Below are 24,951 nucleotides of genomic sequence, written 5' to 3' on the forward strand. Positions count from 1 at the left end.
ATTATTATTACTTGCTAAGCTACAATCCTAGTTGGAAAAGCAGACTGCTATAAGCCCAGGGACCCCAACAGGGAAAATAGCCCAGTGAGGAAAGGAAAGAAGGAAAAATAAAATATTTTAAGAAGAGTAACAACATTAAAATAAATATTTCCTATATAAACTATAAAATCTTTAACAAAACAAGAGGAAGAGAAATCAGATAGGATAGTGTGCCTGAGTGTACCCTCAAGCAAGAGAACTCTAACCCAAGACAGTGGAAGACTATGGTACAGCGGCTATGGCACTACCCAAGACTAGAGAACAATGGTTTGATTTTGGAGTGCCCTTCTCCTAGAAGAGCTGCTTACCATAGCTAAAGAGTCTCTTCTACCCTTACCAAGAGGAAAGTAGCCACTGAACAAATACAGTGCAGTAGTTAACCCCTTGAGCGAAGAAGAATTGTTTAGTAATCTCAGAACTGTGTTCAAAGGAATTTCTATATCTCCAAATTAGAATGATGAGAACTATTTCTAATAAGCTTCAAAATGTCAACTATGTTAACTTTACTAACTTTGATTTTGTGATTATATCATATTGTATCTCTGTATTAGGTTTGAAATACATACTTTATAATGGCTTAGTAAATCAGATAAAATCTAAATGAGGTAGTGTATTATAATTACAATGTATCAAAATCAGATTTAGCCAACATGAAAACATGCATGGTATTTATTACTAGTAGAGACTTAAAATTTAATGTTTGTTTCTAACCCCAGTAGTGCCAACCCTCTCACCAAGTGATTTGGCACTCAGGCCCCAGGCTTTTTTTTTATTCATTTTTTCTAACATATTACTCAACTCCCCTTTATACAAAAATTATACAGTATACAAGGTAGGAAGGACTTCACACATAATATCATATAGCCGGATAAATTGCCTTTCCATTGATATATATTTTTGTACATGTAAATAATAAAATAAAGAAAAATTGATAATTACTGGACGTAAAATGCATCCAAAGGGGGGTAGAAAAATCAGACGTAAAATACAGCTAACGACACTAAAAGGTTATTATTATAATTTTTTCAGTTTCACATTCTGTAGTTCTTTTAACACTAAATTGAGCTAGCATATATTCACAAAATATAATTAGAAAATCTTAAGGTATCTATGGAATTTAGGAACAAAATACATGAAGGTATACTGTACTAAGACTCAACTTATATAATTCAAGTTTATTAAAAAGATTTAATATCAATAAGATTATATTTTATAATTCTAAATTTATTAGGGTTCAATATCTTTAATTAATATCGGAGCATAGTCATAGTTTTCAAGTAATAAACTACAGTTACTTTTGAATACAGTAATCTAATTTTTTGTAAAGCAAAAGACCTAAATACTGCAAAGAAAGTTATTCAAAAATTTGTCAATTTTTCCTTTCAGGGTTTTAGGCATATACATACTGATGCCATGCCCCACTAGTGTAAATGGAGGACAAGTTCCTTTACCTTGAGAATAGTTGATAGAAAGGGTACATTTTTAGATTCCATCATGACCTTTGAATAAAGGCCCAAGTTTTCATGCCATAACAATGATTATTGTTCTGTAGATGTGCTAATATAAGCACAGTACTATACAATTTAAAAGTAACATCTTATTTATATAAGATAATTATGAATCTTTCCACAAAACTTTGTTTGGAATTCTGGTAAGTTTTCAAATATTTTATCATAAAGTACATGAAACCAGTATTGTATACCGTATGCTTGTAATGGAGACTTCTAAGGTAATAACATTCTTTTAAATTATAGCATCTATTGGTACTAATATACTGATGATATTGAAATTTTTAAAAACATTTACCATTAACTTGCCATTTTTTAAGACGTGTTAATAAAAATTCAGATAAATCGTAAGGATTATATTAAAAGACTTTTTCTTTAATAACTTATACTGCAGTTAACTTTATGAAAACTAGTAATCCTATGATTTGATGTAAACTATGTCTTCATGTTGGTGTGTATGGTTTTATCACTTATAGGCCTAAGTGTTTATAGAATGCACGTATGTATTGGAAATTTACCAATACAGTATTGTACACTTGTTTTTCATGCGTAACTGTAGTGTATTGGTGTTTTACGAGTATAAAAGAAAGATTTGAATAAGTGTCTCAATTAGCAAGAAAAAACATAATTCCACCAAGAAATTCTTTTATTATAAGTATCTCATGTTATTTAAAAAAAAAAAAAAAAAAATTCAAGTTTAAGATTTGTATTGTGGCAATGTACAGTACTGTGCCTGTATTTGGAAAATGCATAAGTATTACTGTAATGCCGAAGGGCATCCCATGAAGTATTTCTTACATCAAAAGGTTAAATCACGTGATGTAAGTTTTTTAATCATATTCGTTAGGCAATTTGAAAAATATTACTTTATCCATTGTTCATGTGTATTAGACAGGATACAATTTTCAATTTAAAAAAATGCATGTCCATGAAAAAACTTAACTGTGACTTAGACTAGTATGTGTAAAAAGGAAAAGCAGATAATTTCAGTCCCATTTTGTGTAATTTGTTTCTTTGAATGTAACAAAGTGGACTAGTTTGATAGAATAATAGTAACCTTAGTTTTATTCCATTAGGATTCTGATTCATAACTTTTGACTTCATCCTTTCTAAGCCTTTAAAAAAGAATGATCCACTTTTAAACACTTTCACTAGTCAGAATGCATGCAAGTACTCTACAGGTTTTGAAAAATGGGCTTTCATAACTTATTTTTTGTTATTTTTTTCCACCTAAAAAGCTTCTGATTCATTTAAGTGCCAGTATAATAGAAACGAACCTAAGTCATTAGCACCCCTTGTGGTAACCCAAGCATGACTGGAAGTGTGTTTTCCAGGTATGGAGATTGCCAACGGGAGTGGAATGGGTAAGCGGTGAATCCCCGTAGTGTACGTAGCACAGTGCTGTCCCTGTTGGATTGGTTTGTCAGTCCCAAGTCCTTTGCTCTCATTGCCTCATTGTAGGGTTAAAAGTTTTAAACAACCCTTCTTAATTTGGATGCTCATAGTTATGCCCTAGTTACATAAGAATTTAATATTAGTCTTCATATACAGGCATGTGGTTTTGCCTTCCCTTTGTTTTCCTGTTCTTAAGTTAGGCAGTACTTGTGGTTTAGCTGCAAGTCTTGCTAAAAAGTCCCTTGAATTCGATTTTTGTACTCTACCTATGAATATTCTGTTCATGTTTGGGCATTTTTTAACTTAATATGGTAGTATAATGTGAAAGGGCCTTATTTAATCCAGAACTCCGATCACGGAGTACAGAATAATTTTTATAATATCAGGTAAGGAGCACTTTTCTCATGTAACACACAGTATTTTGTAAATAATTTGTTGGAAGTTATGTAGTCTGAAGTTTTTTTTTAAAGGACCTAATCATGTGTATTTTACTACAATTGGAGAGAGTAAGATTGCTTTCCTTTGTGGACCACTTCTATAGATACACCACATAAATTTATTGCTTTGCATGTATGCTTTTGTCACTTAGCTGCTTGTTGAATAGCTTTCATTTGTAGAGATACTGAGGTTTTGAGGCTTTTCCTCTTTATTTGTTTGAATAGCTATCAAGGCTTGAAGTTGATTTTATTTATAAAAACACTAATAAAGGTACAGCATTGACTTATATGCCAGAGTAAAGCTTTATGCAGTTTTGAAGTGCATATTGTAGATTTATTTTCATTTATGGATTTGCTCAATGATTGGAATAACTTTTCCATTTGCAAATTCTGTTTTCATCTTATATTTTTATTTTGTGTTTTTTTCTTGTTTTAGCTTTCACTCTGTTTATACCACCATTATTGTGATTCTTTGTTCCTTGATTACACTAAAATTTTCTGTGAAACCAGAGAAGTGAAAAGCATGTTGGTTTAGTTGCCTGCACTACCAGAGTTTACAGCACTATTCTTACATTGCTTTGAATGTAGTTTACAGGAATCATGTGGTTGCCAATTTACTTTTATTTATTACTGTTATTATTAAAATGAAAGCTGTACAGTACTAATATTTATGAAATATGGTTTTTAGGAAGCAGTATTAGCTTGTAAATAATATGTTTAATATAATAATTGTTCAAGGATTTTAAAAAGTGATCAAGTAAAGATATCAATTTACAAATTTATTGCTAACTAGATCCTTATGGAATAATTATTCTATGAATTGTTTCTCTCATTAATGACTTTCTTTATTTTAGGTAATGACATTGCTGTGTTATAGAATGCTCTTCATTTTATTTGTTTTATTTTTACAGGCACGGGGAATACAAATACAGATGGAACCTACAAGCCCTCTTTCCTGACAGACCAAGAATTAAAACACCTCATTCTAGAAGCTGCAGATGGTTTCCTCTTTGTGGTCGCGTGTGACACTGGTCGTATTATTTATGCATCTGATTCTGTTACTCCAGTTCTCAATCAGCCACAAGTTAGTTACATGGAATTATTTCATTGTACTCCCCATGAAGTTTATTTTTTTAATATAAAAGTTTTTAGAGTACTGTACTTTGAAGTGTTACTCATTCCCTTTTTTTAACAAAGGATAAGTTTTACAATATTGTGACTTCAATGCTAACTTACAAGCATGAGTTTATTATTGTTTCAGATTGATAAAACTCACGATGCATTACACTTGAATGGAAGTTTGTTACTATTTTTTAAAGTGTATATTCAAACATAAAGCTTTCATATTTGAAAATAAAACTTTATACAATTTTGGTAAGATATTGTTTCATGTGTAGCTGTACTTTGTCAATGTAAATATTGTACAATATTGTATATGGATTACATACATTATTCCTTCTCTCTTCCAGAGTGAATGGTTTGGCTCTAGTATGTATGAACATGTTCATCCTGAAGATGTAGATAAGGTAAGAGAGCAGTTAAGTACGCAAGAACCTGCTAATCAAGGACGTATCTTAGATCTCAAGACAGGCACTGTGAAAAAGGAAGGCCATCAATGTGAGTGAAATCCAAGAATATTTTATTATTTTATGCAATTCAAGGTGAAAGAAAATAGTAAATTTTTTCTTTATTATTGAAACATTTTTATGGTTCAAATTAATATTGTTTAAGATTGTGTAGTATTTAGAATTAGCATTATATCAATTATATGTATAGCACTATGTACAATACTATATGCAGTTTTAAAATGCTGATAAATTTCATTTTATATATATATATATATATATATATATATATATATATATACATAGTATATATATATATATATCTATATATATATCTATATATATATATATATATCTATATATATATATATATATATATCTATATATATATATATATATATATATATATATATATATATATATATATACACAGTATATATATATATATATATATATATATATATATATATATATACACAGTATATATATATATATATATATATATATATATATATATATATATATATATATATATATATATATATATATATATATATATATATATATATATATATATATATATATATATATATATATATATATATATATATATACACAGTATATATATATATATATATATATATATATATATATATATACACAGTATATATATATATATATATATATATATATATATATATATATATATATACACAGTATATATATATATATATATATATATATATATACACAGTATATATATATATATATATATATATATATATATATATATATATATATACACATACATATATATATATATATATATATATATATATATATATATATATATATACATACATATATATATATATATATATATATATATATATATATCTTGGAAAATTTTTATCATTATACTAATTCATAAAAAGAGAGACAAAAGACCGGAAAAATTATCACCCAATAAGTTTACTCTCCGTAACATATAAAATATTTACAAAGATACTACAGTATTAGGGAAAAAGACAGCTAAACTTTAATCAACCAAGTGAGCAGGCACACTTTAGAAGTGGGTATTCAACAACTTGACCATGTAATGGAAAAATCAGCAGAGTATGAAAAAACTCTTATGTATGGCATTTATAGACTATGAGAAAGCTTTTTGATCCTGTCAAAACCTCAGTAGTAATGAAAGCCCTTCAAAAACAAGGAATAGAAGAATCATATGTTAGAACACTTGAAGATATCTATACAGGAAGTACAGCAATCGTAAAACTACATAAAGATAATGAAAAAAATTCCAATTGAGAAAGGAGTTAGACAGGGAGACTCCATCTCCTAGATTATTCACAACATGCCTAGGAGTAGTTTTAAAGAATTTAGATTTGGAAAATGTAGAAATTAATATTAATGGGGATTACCTTAACAACTTTAGATTTGCAGATGACATAGTTGTGTTAAAGGAATCATGGGAAGAATTACAGAAGATGATAGAAGATTTGAATAGAGGAATCAGAAATGTAGGAATGAAAATGAACATAAGTAAAACTAAGATAATGTTCAATGAAAATGCAGAGACAACAAATAAGAGTTATGAATGACCCTCTAAAAATTACATACATAGGACACGAGACTGAAATTAAAAGGATGATAAACATGTGATGGAGAGCATTTGATAAACAAAAGTTTACGAAATGTTAAATGCCACTTTCTCTGAAAAGATAAGTATTTAATTAGATGGTTCTACTTATGCAGCAGAGATTTGGAGCATTACTAAAGCCTTAGAACATAAGCTAGTTATAACTCAAAGAGCTATGGAAGTCATAATGATGGGAATAACAATAAGACAAAAAGAGCAATTTGGATACGAAAGCAAACTAAAGTAGAGGATATTCTAATAGGTAAGAAAAAGAAATGGACATATGCAGGACATATAATGAAAATGACAGACAACAGATGGACATAACAGAATGGATCCCTAGATACTGCAAGTGAAGTAGGGGAAGGAAGAGAAGACAATGGATTGACGAACTAAGAAAGTTTGCGGGTGTGGAATGGGCACAGAAAGACCATATACAGACACAAGTGGAAGTACATGACAGGCCTTTGGTCTGCAGTGGACTAGTAACAGCTGATGATGATGATGATAGATAGATAGATAGATAGATAGATATAAATAAATAAATATATATATATATATATATATTATTTTTTTTTCATTGAATCTCTTAATATATAAGAACTCCTTTGAATTTGCATTTCCTAAAATAGTTGTGTTTTTTTTTTTTTTTATTACAAACCATTTAAAATTTTTCAGCATCAATGAGGCTGTGTATGGGATCCAGACGAGGATTTATTTGTCGAATGAAAGTAGGTGCTGTTACAGCAGACAACATGAATACTGGTCATTTGAATCGCCTTAGACAAAGAAATTCCTTAGGTCCTGCAACTGATGGACATAATTATGCTGTGGTTCATTGTACTGGTTATATAAAAAACTGGCCCCCAACTGGAGTACAGGTATGAAATATCAAACACTAATTTCTAATCTTGTTTTGTTTTATGTTTTGTTATTAGAATTAGATGTAAATTTTGTGAAATTATTTATTTTTTCTTTTTTTTCTTTAGAAATTTGATCCTGTCTCCATAATTTTAATTTCAATATTAGAGTGGAAACTTGTGATTATTTTTATTGTAGATAAAAGTAATTCATTTTGCATCTGAATTTATCTTGTTTTAGTTACTTGGTATTCTGTATGTTAAAAAAAAAGTCAAGTTTACTTCCCTAGCCACATATTCCCATTATTTTATATTGTAAAAAATAAATAACATTAAATTAATCTCTCAGAATTTAATTTTTGTTCCCCTCCTGGAAGGCACAGATTTAATCTCCTCAAGTAAAGAATATTAGCTCTCCTTATTGTTATGGTACACTCTGTCTCTAGTTCTTCTCAGTCATGTGAGACTTGCCTCCTAAGGTGATGCCCTTGGTGAATGCATTGCTGGCCTCATTATACACCATGGCTGATTTGTTTTAGTTAGCCATTCTTTTCCTGGCGGTATTGTACTACTAGCGACATCATCCACGATTCTGGTTTCATGAATGTATATATATATATATATATATATGTATTTATGTATGTATGTATGTATGTATGTATGTATGTATTGTTTAGCAGGTTTTTTTTTAATACAAGATGAGCAGTTTTTCAATACAAGATAGGAAGGTGTATCTCCTAAGAGTGTTTAAGCTTGTGTTTTCTTTTACCTGCAAGGTCAGAGAACTGTTTAAAGAAGATATTTTATTCAAGTACCATCTGGTGAGACAGTGTCCCCGATGGAAGACCGCTACGATAAATGTAGGAGAGCATACATGAAATGCAAGTTTATCTGCACTAGGTTGAGTTAAGAAATAAGGATAAGAAAGTGAAACAGGAAAATTATTAAAAGTGCTTCTTACAGTGCAGTGAAAGCATTCAAATTTAATGAGTAAGGGAAAATGTCATAGCTTTTGGGGTAGGTAAGAGTTGATGGATGTCTACACCTATGGTACATACTCCTTTACCTTTCCAAGTGAATAGCAATAGTGAAGAGATGGATATGGAAATGATTTGGGGATTAGCTTCAGTGATACATGATTCTTTGAGGCATTTCAAATGAAGTAGGAAGAAAGTGAGTGAGAGTAGTAGGAATGTGGTCAGTTCAGGCAAAGGGATTTCTTTACTACAAGACCCGTTTACCAAACGGATGAGCTACCCATCCTAGGTATGAATTCAACACAGATTGTGTTTTTGGACATTCTGGTTAACCTCTTGAGGAGGAGGCAGTTTTCCTAAGGTAGAGTTTTATGGTTTGTAAATAAATTTAGACCAGTGGTCGACAGTGTAAAATATGGGGTTAGATCTGTGCATTCCAGAGGAGGAACTGGTAATGAAGCTCGATAAGCATCAAGATAATTAATCTTATTTGAGAAACTGTATTTTGTGTAGACATCTGATGATCTTACTGTTTGGTTTAGATGGACCGTGGAGAAGAAGAAGCACATGGTTCGTCCCATTGCTGCTTGGTGGCCATTGGACGTCTACAAGTTACTTCCACCCCTGACACTTCTGATCTCATGGGATCAAATTCACAAAGTGGTAAATTTATCTAAGTATCGTCAGTAAAGAACATACTGTACAGTATTTGTATGCTCTGTTCCATTAATCATTGATATTTTCTTCTCATGGGATCAAATTCACAAAGTGGTAAATTTATCTAAGTATCGTCAGTAAAGAACATACTGTACAGTATTTGTATACTCTGTTCCATTAATCATTAATGTTTTCTTCTCATGGGATCAAATTCACAAAGTGGTAAATTTATCTAAATATTGTCAGTAAAGAACAAACTGTACAGTATTTGTATACTCTGTACCATTAATTATTAATGTTTTCATGAATGTCAATTTTTTCCTCTTTTTGATTACTTATATACACATTAAATTAGTTCTCTCCCCTCTTTTAAGCTCTAATTTCAGCTCAAATCTCAGAATTTTCTTGGCCTTCTTCTCCTCCTGGGTTCTCTTGCTTGAGGGATTACTCAGGCACACTATTTTATTTATTCTTCTTCCTCTTGTTTTGTTAAAGTTTTTATAGTTTATGTAATGTTATTGTAATATTACTGTTCTTAGAATATTTAATTTTTCCTTGTTTCCTTTCCTCACTGGGCTATTTTCCCCATTGGAGTCCCTGGGCGTATATTATCTTGCTTTTCCAACTAGGGTTGTAGCTTAGCAAATAATAATAATAATAATAGTACTATTCACATATCCAAATATGAACCAAGTTTGAAATCTGTGACAAGGATGTCCGAACTTATGGCTGATTACGTGATATGGAAGTTTTGCTCATCCATGACCTTGACCTTTGACCTTCCAAAATTTAATGTCCAGCTCTTTACATAAGAGTTTAACATTCCTGCAAGTTTCATTACTTTAGGATTAAAGTTGTGGCCATGTGGTTGATGACTGCAATTTGGCCTTTTGCTTGACCTTGACCATGGACTTGACCATTGACTTTAACATGTTTTAATTGGCGTGGATTTTCATACACTTCAATATGAACCAAGTTTGAAGTCTCAGTGACAACGATGTCCAAATTTATGGCTAATTACATGAATTGGGCATTTTGCTTGACCATGATGTTGACCTTCCAAAATTTAATCATTTCCAGCTTTTTACAAAACCGGCAATCTCTGCAAGGTCCATTAATCTGCGATCAAAATTGTGGCCAGGAAAATGTTCACTAACATACACAAACAAAAAGGAGGTAAAACATAACCTCTTTCCAACTTAGTTGGTGGAGGTAATTATTACCTTGTGTAATGTGTTAATGAATTTTAGCATTTTGGAAGTCACACCTGAAAATCTCTGAAATTTCCTTTGTCAGTATTCATGTCTGTTGCATAGCAATATAGGCTTTATAATTGTATAATAAACTTTAGTTCTGTCTCTTCTAATATGTCCTATTCTTTTTCCTACAGGCCTCTAAATGCCTACTAGACAGTTCAGGGGGTTCTCAAAGTAGTAGCATGGTATTAAATGTTATACAGTACATTCTTCAAGGATAAGAGCTTAATCTTTCTATAATTTGGAAGTCTCAATGCATAGTGCTCTGTATGAAGTTTACCTCTGCACATCCTATAGTATCAACTTAGTTTATTTCCTGATGAAACTTTTTTCATTGTTTCCTTGCCAACCACTTATTACCTGATGGAACTTTTTTCTCCGATTCTCAGCGAGCCACTTCAAAGATTTGTTTTGCGTACATTGATTTTCATGCTTTTCCTGTCCGTTTTATACTCCTCAATCTCTGAAAGTTCTATGATCACCTCTTCACTTGATTCTGCTGTTTAGCATCAATTCATGTGCAAGTCACTTGATATCTCAATATTTTATTTAAATAAATGCTTCATTACTCTTTTATCTAAGTGTTGTTGTATACCCATGTATCTGCTTCACTACCTGCAAATTTTTCATTAATAAGTGATCCATCTTATTTTTTTCAGAATTTATATCCCGACATGCAATGGATGGGAAGTTCACTTTTGTTGACCAGCGTGTCATGACAGTCCTTGGTTATTCCCCGCAAGAATTGTTAGCCAAACCTTGTTTTGAATTCTTCCACCCAGAAGATCAAACACATATGAAGGAAAGCTTTGATCAAGGTAGATGTTGTGCCTCTGATGCAATTCTTATGAAAATTATAATTAAAAATTTTTTATTGATAATGATTTAAAATTAATGGGGAGGTGCCTCATTATGATAAAAGAAAATACAGTGAACCCTCGTTTATCGCGGTAGATAGGTTCCAGTCGCGGCCGCGATAGGTGAAAATCCGCGAAGTAGTGACACCATATTTACCTATTTATTCAACATGTATATTCAGACTTTTAAAACCTTCCTTTGTACGTAGTACTGTTAACAAACTACCCTTTAATGTACAGAACACTTAATGCATGTACTACAGTACCCTAAACTAAAACAAGCACAAATATTAAAGGTGATTTTATATCATGCATTTCCTAAACACGCTAAAAAGCACGATAAAAAATGGCAACCAATGTTTTGTTTACATTTATCTCTGATCATAATGAAGAAACATACTGGAGGTAGAGCTTTGCTTATTACCCAGACATATTTCCCATACTTTTCCCTTAGAACTACATCACATCTTCCTACTTTAGATATATATATATATATATATATATATATGTGTGTGTGTGTGTGTGTGTGTGTGTATATATATATATATATATATATTTATATGTATACACATATACATACCTACATATATACATAAATACATGCATACATATATATATATATATATATATATATATATATATATATATATATATATATATATATATATATATATATTACTGTATATATATGGGTTATGGAAAAAATCCGCGAAGTGGTGAATCCGCGATGGTTGAACCGCGAAGTAGCGAGGGTTCACTGTATTGTTACATTAAGACTTTTGAAATTGACGATGGGTGGTCAATTTTATTAATTTTTTTTCCCCCCATTTCCTCAGTGTTGAAATTGAAAGGTCAAGTGATGTCCGTTATGTATCGCTTCCGTGGAAAGAACAGGGAGTGGGTGTGGTTACGTACATCAGCGTTTGCTTTTTTGAATCCTTACACTGATGACATTGAATACATTGTTTGCACAAACACTGCTGCTAAGTAAGTAGTATTGTTTTCAAGTTTTTATGGTTGGTTTTGAAATAAGACTAGGTTTTGACAGCTCATAATCAAAGTATACGTTTTATGGAAGTATGTGAAGAATATAGAAAATATATGTAACTGAGATAGCATGAATGTTTTTGCATTAATATTTATTGACTTGAGAATTCAGCTGTATGGATTCCTTTTAATTATGTTGTACTGTGTATTTCTTAATTTTTTATTCATATCAATGTAAAGAGATGACATTCATGACCTCCAAGAGATGGTAGAAATAAGTAGATAACAATTGGCAATAGTTGGTTGGAGCCTGTCCCCTGGATAACTTATATTTTTATTTTATAGTGAATTTTTTTTTTTTTTTTTACAATGCAAATTATATACCTATAAATCATATAAGGTATAAATAAAGGGCAATTTCTAACCCCAGAAATTTTATATTGTAATAATTTTATGTATTTTTTTTTTCCATTTTGATAAAAGATAAGAATTATCATGGTAATTTTGGACAGTTTATGATTCATGTAATGCTTTTATCATATAGGTCAGTACAAAGTGGTAATGAAATAAGTGGTAGTGGATCAGAGCAGCAAGAAATCAGCTCTGTTAGCAGTCAGTATACAACTCACCAGCCTGGTTTGGAGTATTCATTACAACGGCAGCGTGAATTGTATCCACACATGATTCAGTCTCACATCCATAGTAAGTACAGTATGCTCATTTTTGGCTTTTATTTTACTGAAGTAGACAGGATGTTACTTGTAAAAATAGTAATTGGTAGTGAGGCTTTCAGGTTTTAAACTATGTAAATGTGAATTAAAACTATATAAATATCACTATATTAAAAGACACAGAGCTGCTACTCCATTTAATTATGCAGTTTTATACTGTAACTTAAGCATGCTCTATAATGGCATTTAAGAATTAATTTTGTTACATATTTGGGTATCAAAATCCTGATCAACAAGAAATGATAATTATTAACTCTTACAAGGTCCATAGATTACTTGATAAAATGTGATTAGCTCCAATCTCTGAAGTTGATGTGTAGGCTATAACATTTCATCTACGCAAATTAAATTAATAAGCTTTAAAAAATAACCCAGAAATGCATTTTCAACTACAGTCTGACATCCTTATCTTTGGAGTCTGCAACTGTGAATTCACAGTATACTGTACACAGTTGACCATTTGGTACCTATTTATTAAATTTGACTCTCAGATTCACTTATGCATAGCCCTCCAAAAAAGTGGGCAAAAAAAAAAAAAATAAAGACAACTATCAAAATACTATGATTACTATCCATTCTCTCAAAGCCAAAGGAAAGTCCCCCTCCCCTTCCTCATTGTGAGATTAATGGTTTTAAAAACAAGGAAAATATTTCAGATTTCTAACTCGACTGAAAAATATATTCAGAACTAAATGAATGTTATCCTTTTTGATGATCTATTAAAAGAGCTTTCTTAAGGGCTGTGACTCACAACCTCTGCTTGGAATTTTGGAAATTTAGATTATTGCATTTTTGGCTTGGAGAATGTATTTCATGTTTCAAATAGTGTTTTAATGAAAATATTTCATCACTAAAGCATCCTTTTCGTTTATTTATGTAAGTGTATCTGGGTGGGTGCCTGATGATAAGTTAGCCGTTAAGTCTCCTTTTAAACCTGTAACAGTGCCAGAGAGCACTTAATTAAGTGGGGGTTCTGGGAGTACCCTGGCCTAGCACAGGTAGGCATCAGGACTCAGCTTGGTGTGTAGGGGCAAGTAGTCGTGTGTCGGGATTTTAGCTCTGTAGTTTACAATGATGTTAAGGCTAGAGGCCTATTTGATTAGTTGTAAGGGCCTTTCCTCTTGTCAAGGATCTTGTCGTTGGATAGTAGGTTCCCTTCTCCGTCTATGTCTTTTTCAAACTCCTCCTCTTCAGTGCATGGGGTCGACCAACCAGCCTCAGTTGGACCCTGGGTCAGGAGGTCTTAGACATTTTGAAAAAGAAGGTAGCATGCCTCGGCTGTGAGTGTTGGTGTCATATCAGGTGTGCGTTGCTATTTTTCATGGGTCAGGAATTCTTCGACTTTAAGAGGAGGTGACACGTTACGGTCATTTTGGTTGCCACTTCACCCTCTTGTGTCGGTGTCATGTTTGCTTTGCTCCTGTAACTAGGTCAGGAGGTCTTTGATGTTTTGAGAAAAAGGTGGCCTGTCTCATTTGCTTTAATCGCCACTCTGCCCTATGAGTGTCGGTGTCAGGTTTGCTTTGCTCCTTTCCAGGATTCCCAGTGTTGGTTCTGACACACTTTAGGTAGACTGGCAAAGGATTCCAGGCTTATCACCCTAGCTTTGGTCTCTCTTGTTAAAGCTGTCTTCTTCAAGGTAAGGCCCATTTTTGGCCTCGAAGGAGTGGTTTTCCATCCTTTTAGGGATTTCTTGGAACCTTCAGTTCATCTGCGAGAGAGGAGCGGTCTTTTCAGTAAGCTTGTTTTTCCTGTTCTTCGAGTGTTTCCTCATGCCTCGTCTTCTTGCTTGGAGAGAGTTTCCCTTTCTGGTCTCTAGCTAGACACGTCCACTCGCCGATCATTAAAACCTTGGTCGGTCTTCAGAAGTTGGTTCCAGGCTCGAGGTCTTTCGAATTTTTGCCCTTTTATTTCTAAGATTGCTGTTTCCTTGGTCTTTCTCCACGTGAAAACAGAGCTTCCAGAGAAGAAGCAATATGAATATCAGGTGAATACGGACTTAAAAAAAAATCCAAATGGGTTTTTATGTTATCTTCAAGTGAAGGTTTAGCATTAATAAAAGTAATATAATTGTAAACCAGATGAAAAAATTCATTCAAATGTTATCAGAATATATTTGGTTTATAAGGGAGAAATATGCGATTTGGTTTATAAGAGAGAAATGTGAAATTTGAAAGCTTTTAAGTTTTATTTACTGAGAAGGTAATATTTAAATTCTAAAAATTACCTCCCTTTCCTTTTCTGGCATCCACCTCCATCAGTGTGGGGGAGTCAGCAATATGAACATTATTTCTATGAACCTCCCTAAAATGTGTTTTAATAATAAATTTTATTTAGCAGAGTTTCATATACAAGCCCACTCTCCCCACTAGTGTGTTTCATTATTTTACTAGTCATGTGTTATATTTGAAGTTAAGAAAATTGGGAACTTTTTTAGAAAAATCTTACGGGTGAATGTCTATAAACCGAGCTTTCAGAGAAGAAGCAATATAAATTTCATGTGAATACAGACTTATCTAGTCATGTGTTTATTGGAAGGGAAGAAAATTTGGAACTTTTTTTTTTTTTTTTTTTTTTTTATTAATCTTAAAAGGCAAATTTCTATAAACAGAGCTTCCAGAGAAGAATAAATATGAATATCAAGTAACAGAGCTTCATGAGAAGAAGCAATATGAATATCAAGTGAATACAGACATGAAAAAAAAAATATCCCATCATGTGTTTATTGGAAGGGAAGAAAATTGGGAACTTTTTTCTAAATCTTAAGGGTGAATGTCTATAAACGGAGCTTCCAGAATAGAAGCAATATGAATATCAGGTGAATACAGACACCAGCCGCCCGTTGAGATACTACCGCTAGAAAGTTAGGGGGTCCTTTGACTGGCCAGACAGTACCATATTGGATCCTTCTCTCTGGTTACGGTTCTTTCCCTTTGCCTACACAGACATCGAATAGTCTGGCCTATTCTTTACAGATTCTCCTCTGTCCTCATACACCTGACAACACTGAGATTACTAAACAATTCTTCTTCACCCCAGGGGTTAACTACGGCAATGTAATTGTTCAGTGGCTACTTTCCTCTTGGTAAGGGTAGAAGAGACTCTTTAGCTATGGTAAGCAGCTCTTCTAGGAGAAGGACACTCCAAAATCAAACCATTGTTCTCTAGTCTTGGGTAGTGCTATAGCCTCTGTACCATGGCCTTCCACTGTCTTGGGTTAGAGTTCTCTTGCTTGAGGGTACACTCAGGCACACTGTTGTATCTAGTTTCTCTTTCTCTTGTTTTGTTGAAGTTTTTATTGTTTATATAGGAAATATTTATTTAAATGTTGTTACTATTCTTAAAATATTTTATTTTTCCATGTTTCCTTTCCTCACTGAGCTATTTTCCCTGTTGGGGCCCCTGGGCTTATAGCATCCTGCTTTTCCAACTAGGGTTGTAGCTTAGCATTTAATAATAATAATAATAATAATAATAAAAAAGATCAAATTTTTTTATGTAACCTTTAAGTGAAAGTGCATTAATAAAAGTAATATTAATGTAAAGCAGATATAAAATTTTATTCAAATGTTGTCAGAATATATTTGGTTTATGAGAGAAATGTGCAATTTAAAAGCTTTTAAGTTTCATTTACTGGGGAGATATTTTTCACTGATTTCTGTGTACAATGTTATCACCTTTTCTTTAAATGGACACTACAGTATACTGTATTTTAAGTTGACTTGGTATTAGCTACTTTATACTTATATCTTCAAATATTGTGATATGATTTTTTGTCTAAATTAGTCACCTAATTAATTGTGAAATTTTCAGGTTCTGGCCGCCCTAGTAGTACCCAAGGGGCTTACAGTGGTTATGAAGCAGGTGCATCACCTTTAGCAAGTTATTCACCAAGCACACCACAGGGTACCCCTCTTTCATCTCAGGCATCATCCAATTTGTCACGTATCACAAAGTCCTCATCTCCTCCTCCAAGTGCACAACCTACTGCTTGGAGTAGTAACCCACATATTAGACAAGTATGACTAGTTCTCCACTTTTCTGATCTGTGTTTTGTTTTTCATGTCTTTATTTGAGATTAAGGATCTGAATATTTCTATTGGTTATATTTGAGCAGAAGGATCGAAATAATTTCTTTCCATCACATGTACTTACAGAGCGCTGATGGTTATACTTACCCTACGAATAATATGAGTCCGTCTCGCTCACCTTCTACACCATCATATACACCCCTAAGTTCTGCCAGCCGTTCCCTCCCACCATATACCTCGGCAGCTGCAGCAACATCTGGTAAGTAATCCGAGTCTGTATACTTTTTTTAAGGGTCAGAGATTTTTTTCCAATATGTTGGTAATGAATATTCACAAGACATCAACTGCTTGACTTTACAATTGGAGTACTTGAAAGATAAAGTGAATATTATTTTTAATGTCTAGTGCTGTATGTTTAGTACATTCAAATTACAAATACTTATAGTTTAATTCAGTACCTCAGGAGTTTTAACATTGCAAATTACTTGTTATAATAGACATAATATTGTTATTCAAAAGACCCTTTGCAATGCAGATATTACTTGAGTACTCCATATGAGGAGCACAGACGACATTACCTTGGTATTACATAAATAATAATAATTATTATTTTTAAATAGGCATGTGGCAGTACAGCTTGGGAACAGAAGGAGCAAATGCTGGACCATCCATTGGTTCTGGGCATCCAGGAGCAAGTTCAGGTCATTCCAGTGGTGGTGCTCCTGGAACTCAACCTGAACTTACAGATATGCTTCAAATCCTTGACCAGTCAGGTGGTGCCGCTTTTGATGACCTGAATATGTTTAATACAAATTTTGAATGAGGACCATCTAAAGTAGTGAGTACCATAGCAAATGTTTGACTATTCCAAGAAACCGTTTTTATTTTTTATTTTTTTTTTGCAGAGGGTAAGTTTTCATATCCATATATTGGTAATATTTTTTTTATTTTATTTTTTTTAATCAACAAGTGCCTCAGTGACAGTTATAAGATTGGACTATAGATCCATTATACCATAAGTATAGTGAAATTTGGTGAGAAGCTGAACTTCATAACATAACAAATATAAAATAGTTTTGTTACTGTGTCAAGGATTTGCTTCTTCTATCAGTGTTTAAACAATATTGGATACTGGAATGCCCCTGTGAACTAATTGATCATGGACATTTAAAACTATATAATTTTGTGAATTACCACAACAAACTCGTAGAACAAAATACGGACTTCTTGGTTTACAGAAAGGAAAATTATAATACTGGTCGTCAGAAGTGAATTATCAGGCTAATTTCATATAATGTATATTGTGAATTTTATTTAAATTTTGTTTAGGTGCTGTTTATAAAGAGCAAGTTATTTAAATTTAGTATTTATTATTTAGGAATAATACTGTACCTCAAAGCAGTAGAGCTCAATATTGTAATTTACAATGTTTATTATTTTTAAAGAAATTATGCTGATAATCAAATTGCAATATTTCAGCTGTTATTTTTTGTGCTCTTAATTATATCATTACTTAGGGATGTTCACCACTGTACAGTACTTTCAAGCACTTTCTCAATTTAGTGCTCAAGCTTGTGTTGTCCAGAAATGGTATGTACGAGTATTAACTGAAAGAAAAACATGAAAGTGTCTTTTTCCAGTTATCTCTTATTGTTAATGGTCTCACGTTGTGACGGCCCATTGAATTTTTTGAGGTCTATCTGAAACATTGCAATGCAATATCCTGAATATGAATATTCAATCTTTTACAAGTGGGTATGATTTATTTTTAGTGTAGTTTACCATCAATGTGGGTTTATTTTTTTTCTTTTCAGTCAGGTCTTCCACCTATTTTGTAATTTGTTTCCTAATGTTACTAAACAATTAATTTGGGTGTAATACATCAGACCTTGCAGGATGGTAGTAAGAGGGTTAAGTTGTTATTCACTAATTCATAGATGTATTTAATGGGGTTCAGGGCACTAACAAAATTATTTTACGTTTAACAAAAATATAAAAAAATATGCAAATGGAAGACTTTTATATTAGATCTAGGTAGGTTGATAACTAATTTAATTTCTTTAAATGTGAAGAAAAAGGTTGAACATTCATGGAAAATTCATCATGCAACTTTTTCATGAGCTTTCATGCCACTTGTGTAGCTCAGTTTGTACAATGTAGTGTATATTTTGCCTAATGATGTCAGTACAAGTGTGTCTCAGTGCTCTGAGAGCATTCAATTTTTATGAGCAAGAGGTTTGCACATTTTGGTGTTGTTTCACCAATGATTATACTTGATTATGGACATATCATTTATGGCAGAGGGGAGTTCTTGGCTTGTGGCTGCATTCCATCTGTGCTTTGAAGAAAAGATGGTTCAAGTAACTTTTGAATACAATTACAATCTAGTTAATCAGCAAATCTGTTAGCATTCCCACTTTTTGTTTTGTTTAAGTTTAATTTTTATATTTGTAATTGAGTCAAGTGCCATGTTTCTTTGGGTCTAGTATCAGTGCCACAGCTCAAGATTGTTGAACCTTGTTATTTCAAAATGTTTCCATTTGACCATTAGAGGTGTGATGTTTATTGTTATAAATAATTTTTAGGCATTTATAACAAGGTTTAAGTTATGTCCCCTCGACCCATAGTTATGTATATGAATAAAGACGTATGTAGAATGTTCCAGTTGAAAATGTGTGCGTGTGAAATGGCAGGCCTGACCGTGTATTCTCGAAGTTTGTGTACATTTGAGATTTATATATAAGGAAGTCAACCATGTAAATACAAACAGTTGTGTATGTGTGAAATTGAAACCAGCACTTTTTTAAAATAATTTACTTTGTATTGTAAGTGGTATTTAACCATGGGTAAAATTTTGCCAGTGTTACCTGTACATAGATTTCACCAGTGATGTTACATATGTAAGAAAATACAAATGCTTGTTCAGGACAAATTGTAGTGAGTGTTGTGGTGCCGGTGACCTACTGGAAGTATCAAGGTAATTGAGACAGTACAGTATTTAATTTTTGTACCATGATTTTGTGCAACAATGTATGTTGAGCACAAGTTTGGAATATTTTTGTCAGTGGCCATATTAATGTAAGGGAAGACTATTGTATGATCCATGGTAAAGGGCCCAAAAATGAGCCAGGAACCACATTATGAAGACAGTCCATCAGTGTAATATTTGCTGCGGTGGCCTGGCTAGTTAAGGGCCAGTTTACTCAACAATTTGTCACAAGTCTTGAAATTATAGTTATCAGTATTTGAGGCATGTATCACCAAACTAATTTAATCAGTAAAACTTTTCCTTTTCTTCTTTCTTTTTATGCAACTGTAGGGTCATCATTGTGGTGGTTTGAAAATAGGGGATTATTGAACACCAAGTAACTTGCTGACTTCCAATATTTTGGAATTTTTTTTCAAGACTATCTCCATTCTATATAAAAAAAAAATAGTTCATAAATTTGGTTACAAGGACTTGGAAACTTGGACAAATTGATTAGAGTTAATTCTGTAACTCTAATTCATCTTGACTACTAAATCCCAATTAATTTTTCAACTTAATTTCTTAACAAAAGCTCAGTTGGTTAACAAACCTTAACTGTGTTAGCAAGATAACACTGTTAATCAGTATTCTATCCAAAGATGCTAAATGAGGTGTTCTTAGTCATCAGTATTATAGCCTTGAAAAGCTAAAACAAGGTTTGTGGTAAAGGAGAAGAAACTTTACTTGCTAATAGAGTCAAAGGTTAAATATCCACCTGCAAGTGTAAGCATCAGTCTTTGAAGGTATGCGTGCAATGTTTAGACCAGCCTTGTTCCAAATATATAGACATTGTAGTATTTATGAATGTACTGAATTTACATTTGGATACAGGTGGGGAATTAACTGACACATTTGCCCTGTATGTCTACTCATTATCTAGTACTATTTCTAAAAGCCTAAAATTTATCACATAAGTATGTAAAATAATGACATATAAATAAACTTATGTCTTTAAGGTAAGTTCATTACTTCAACCAACTCAATTTCCTTCAAAATATTAACACTAAAAAAAAAAAGAAATTTATAATTGGAGACAAGCTTCTCTCATTTTAGATTGCAAGAGATTTAACTTGTGAGCTAACAGAAAAAATGTGGATAAGAACAATACTTTTATATTCAAACTAAATCTGCAAAAACATGAGGGACATCATTTATTATGTAAAATGGACAACTTTCCATCTTAAACCTTGAATGAAGTTAATATTGAATTGTTTTGAAATCTTGGAGAAGTGTTGGTATATTTATATTTCATATAAAATTTCAAGTTTATTCCTACACATACAAACCCATGTCCTTTTATTATTATGATTACTAGCTAAGCTACAACCCTAGATGGAAAAGTATGATGTTATAAGCCCAAGGGCTCCAACAGGGAAAAATTGCCCAGTGAGGAAAGGAAACTAGCCAATAAATAAACTACAAGAAAAGTAATAACAATCAAAATATAATATTTTAAGATTGATTTATGAAATTTATGGCCTGAAGCCAAACGCCGGAGCCGCAAGGCCATTCAGCGCATATATATCTTTTAGAATGGAATACAAGTATATAAATAAAAGTAAAACATAATTAAGTCTATACAACAGATTAAAATTTAAAACAAACAGGTTAAAACTTAGAATCACAATAAAACCAACAGGTTAAAATTTAAAATCACAATAAAACCATAGATCTACAACTCATAAAAAATACCAATTTCTTTTAAAAACTGTACAAAGTCTCACCTAAAATTTCCCCAAGTTGATTAAATGATTTTTCCTACGTTGACATCTAACATCAGTACAGGACACTAAAATATGTTCAACAGTTACATCCACTTGGCAAGCAGAGCAGCGAGGAGCCAGCCTATCCGCCCCACTTGCCATCAGATACCTATGAGTATAATGTGTGTGCTATATACGTAAACGTGTTAAAACAATGCTAGATCTTCAGACCACCAGTAAATGCGACCATGGTTGGACAGAAGGCCTAATTGACTTTAATTTAAAATTATTATTTAAATTAGACCAGTGGGCCTGCCCCTTGTCTCTACAATAAAACCTAATACTACTTTTAAAATCTGATACTGGGACACCCATGCTGGAAATGTGATTAAGCCTAGTTGCAGCCTTAGCTGCAACGTCGGCTCGCTCATTTCCTACAATTCCAACATGGGACGGAACCCAGCAAAACTTAATCGTAAAATGCTTTCTATTCACTAAAATATAAAACCAATCTTGTATCTCTTGCACCAAATGATGGCAAGAGACTAAACTCCTTAATGCTAATAAAACACTCAATGAGTCAGTAAAAATGGTAAAAATTGTATTAGAAAAATTATTATAAAAAATTAATTTCAAAGCAGTCAAAACTGCTAACAATTCTGCCGTAAAAATAGAGGAACTTGACGCAAGCCTTTTTTTAATTATATTTTCAGTTGTCACTACTGAGCAACCAACACCATCAGAACTCTTGGAACCATCTGTATAAATGTGATAAGCATCATCATGCTCGGAAGCATGAGATAGGAAACTAGCCCTTAATTGTTCATCTGAGCTGTTTCTTTTACTATCCATAACCGGACAAATCTCTATCTTAGGCCTATTCTAAGGAGGATATTTTGAAGGGGTAATTTCAGCCACTGTAGGGGGAAGTAATCCCACATCAATAGCTGAGGCTCATAGTCTTACTTCTAGTGGTTTGGGCAACCTAGTCCTAGTTGGTGCTTTACGAATTTAAATATCCTCACCTCGAGCAGATATCTATTTCTTTCGGTGCTATAAGTGGGGCATTCAGTCAACAAATGCCTCACTGTCAAGGGTACTAAACAGTCTTTGCAACATGGTTGGTGTTGGCCTGTTAGCAGAAAGTTGTCATTCGAGTGTGACCAATGTGGAGACGACAAAGAGTAGGGGATATAACATTTGTTATTCGTCGCATCTTATTTTCAACTAAACTATCCCACTGCTGTTGCTAATCATCATAAATAAAATTCTTAATTGTACACAAAAATAAATTAAAGAGAATGTGATACCTACTTTATAGCAACTCGGCTGCAGCATTCTTTGCCAGTAAATTTGCCTTCTCATTTCTTAACACACCTACGTGTCCCGGAACTTGGCAAAATCGAACTTTTATAAAAAAGCCACTCTAAAATTTTCAAAACTAAATGGTTACTGGAATTAAAAGCTTCTAAGCCTATAGGACACTTCTTGCATCACTAAAAATGGTAAAACTTGCCCTCATCTTTTAATGCAATTTTTTCAGTAGTGCCATGTAATTCGGCAGTGAATATTCAAGTTTCTAAAGGAAGTGCGCATCTACAGTTAAAAGCACTACTATATACTCCAAATCCAACACCAGCATCAGGCTTGGAGCTATCAGTATATACAAGTCAATTCCCTATGTTTCTCGACATGCTTTTTATACCAATAAAATATTTACAAAAAGATATATCTGGTAATTTCCATGGAGGGCCTGATGATATTTTAAATGGGAGCACTTTATTTCTAGCTATATCTAGAATGTCTACCAATGTTTTTACCCAAAAATCGTGAGATTGAGGAGATTTTGGCTACAACTCAAAATGTCCATGTCTTTCAAGGTTTACAGTCTGATAAGCTAAAGAATTAGGAAGTCTTTGCAACCTAAACCAATAGCGAAGAATAGATGACTTACGATAAAGGTCTAAAGGTAATTCTCCGGCAGCAACCAAAAGCTTTGGGATAGGTGAAGTTCTAAAGGCTCCTGTGGCCAATCTGATACCAGTGAGGTGTAACAAATCTAACAACTTTAAATGGCTGGGGGTGGCTGAGGAGTATTTCACACCCATGGCTAATTTTTGAAAAAATTACGGCCTTGTATAACTACAAGAGTTTTGCAGTCTGTCCCCCTTGATATATCTATCTATTTACCAAGGCACTTCCCCCAATTTTTTTTTTGGTGGGGGGGGTTTCCTACATCAAACAAATGAACTAAAGGGGACCTTTCCTCTTTCCACTCCCAGCCTGACTAGGGATTCAGCTGAGTTTGGCTGGTACTGCTAGGGTGCTGCAGCCCCCCTTCCCCCCGTTATCAAGCACATATGAAGTTTCATACGCTGAATCCCTTACTGCTGCTACCTCAGCTGTCACCTAGGCGCCAGAGGAAGCAACAGGGCCTACCAGAACTGTGTTACAATTGCTGGTCATTCAATCCTATTTCTAGCACGCTCTCTTGCCTCTCTAACATCTATCCTCCTATCACCCAGAGCTATCTCCACTCCATCCATCCACCCAAACCTTGGCCTTCCTCTTGTACTTCTCCCCTCAACTCTTGCATTCATTACCACCTTTAGCAGACAGCCACTTTCCATTCTCTCAACATGGCCAAACCACCTCAATACATTCATATATACTCAAGCTGCTAAATCATTTCTTACATCCATTCTCACCCTAACTATTTTTTCCCAACCCTATCTAATTGAGATACACCAGCCATACTCCTTAGACACTTCATCTCAAACACATTCAATTTCTGTTTCCGTCACTTTCATCCCCCACAACTCCGATCCCTACATAACAGTTGGTACAATCTCTTTCTCATACAGAATTCTCTTTACATTCATGCCTAACGCTCTATTCTTTACCACTCCCTTCACTGCCCTCAACACTGCATCCTTCATTCACTCTCTGAAGTACATCTGCTTCCACTCCACCATTTGCTGCAACAGCAGACCCCAAGTACTTAAACTGATCTAATTCCTCAAGTAACTCTCCATTCTACATGACATTCCACCTCGCACCATCCTCCCTTCTCATGCATCTCATAACCTTACTCTTACCCACATTAACTCTCAACTTCCTTCTCTCACATACCCTTCCAAATTCTGTCACTAATCAGCCAAGCTTCTCTTCCGAGTCTGCAACCAGTACAGTATCATCCACAAACAACTGATTTACCTCCCATTCATGATCACTCTCATCTATCAGTTTCAATCCTCGACCAAGCACTCGAGCAATCA

At 33.1% G+C, this 24,951-nt stretch overlaps 1 protein-coding gene across 1 annotated transcript in view; it reads left to right on the plus strand.

The window, feature by feature from the left end:
• Positions 1 to 20,990, plus strand: part of tgo (Aryl hydrocarbon receptor nuclear translocator homolog tgo) — a gene marked incomplete in the record, with an annotated part of 397,786 nt that extends 376,796 nt beyond the window's left edge. The window contains 10 exon segments of the mRNA XM_068357026.1: positions 4,291 to 4,463; positions 4,849 to 4,996; positions 7,265 to 7,467; positions 8,966 to 9,086; positions 10,996 to 11,154; positions 12,030 to 12,180; positions 12,725 to 12,882; positions 16,725 to 16,930; positions 17,069 to 17,201; positions 17,563 to 20,990. Coding sequence (XP_068213127.1) covers positions 4,291 to 4,463; positions 4,849 to 4,996; positions 7,265 to 7,467; positions 8,966 to 9,086; positions 10,996 to 11,154; positions 12,030 to 12,180; positions 12,725 to 12,882; positions 16,725 to 16,930; positions 17,069 to 17,201; positions 17,563 to 17,765 — 1,655 coding nt within the window.
• Between the last annotated feature and the right edge of the window lie 3,961 nt (positions 20,991 to 24,951).

This window comes from Palaemon carinicauda, chromosome 33 (assembly GCF_036898095.1).
Source record: "Palaemon carinicauda isolate YSFRI2023 chromosome 33, ASM3689809v2, whole genome shotgun sequence".
NCBI classification, from domain to species: domain Eukaryota; kingdom Metazoa; phylum Arthropoda; class Malacostraca; order Decapoda; family Palaemonidae; genus Palaemon; species Palaemon carinicauda.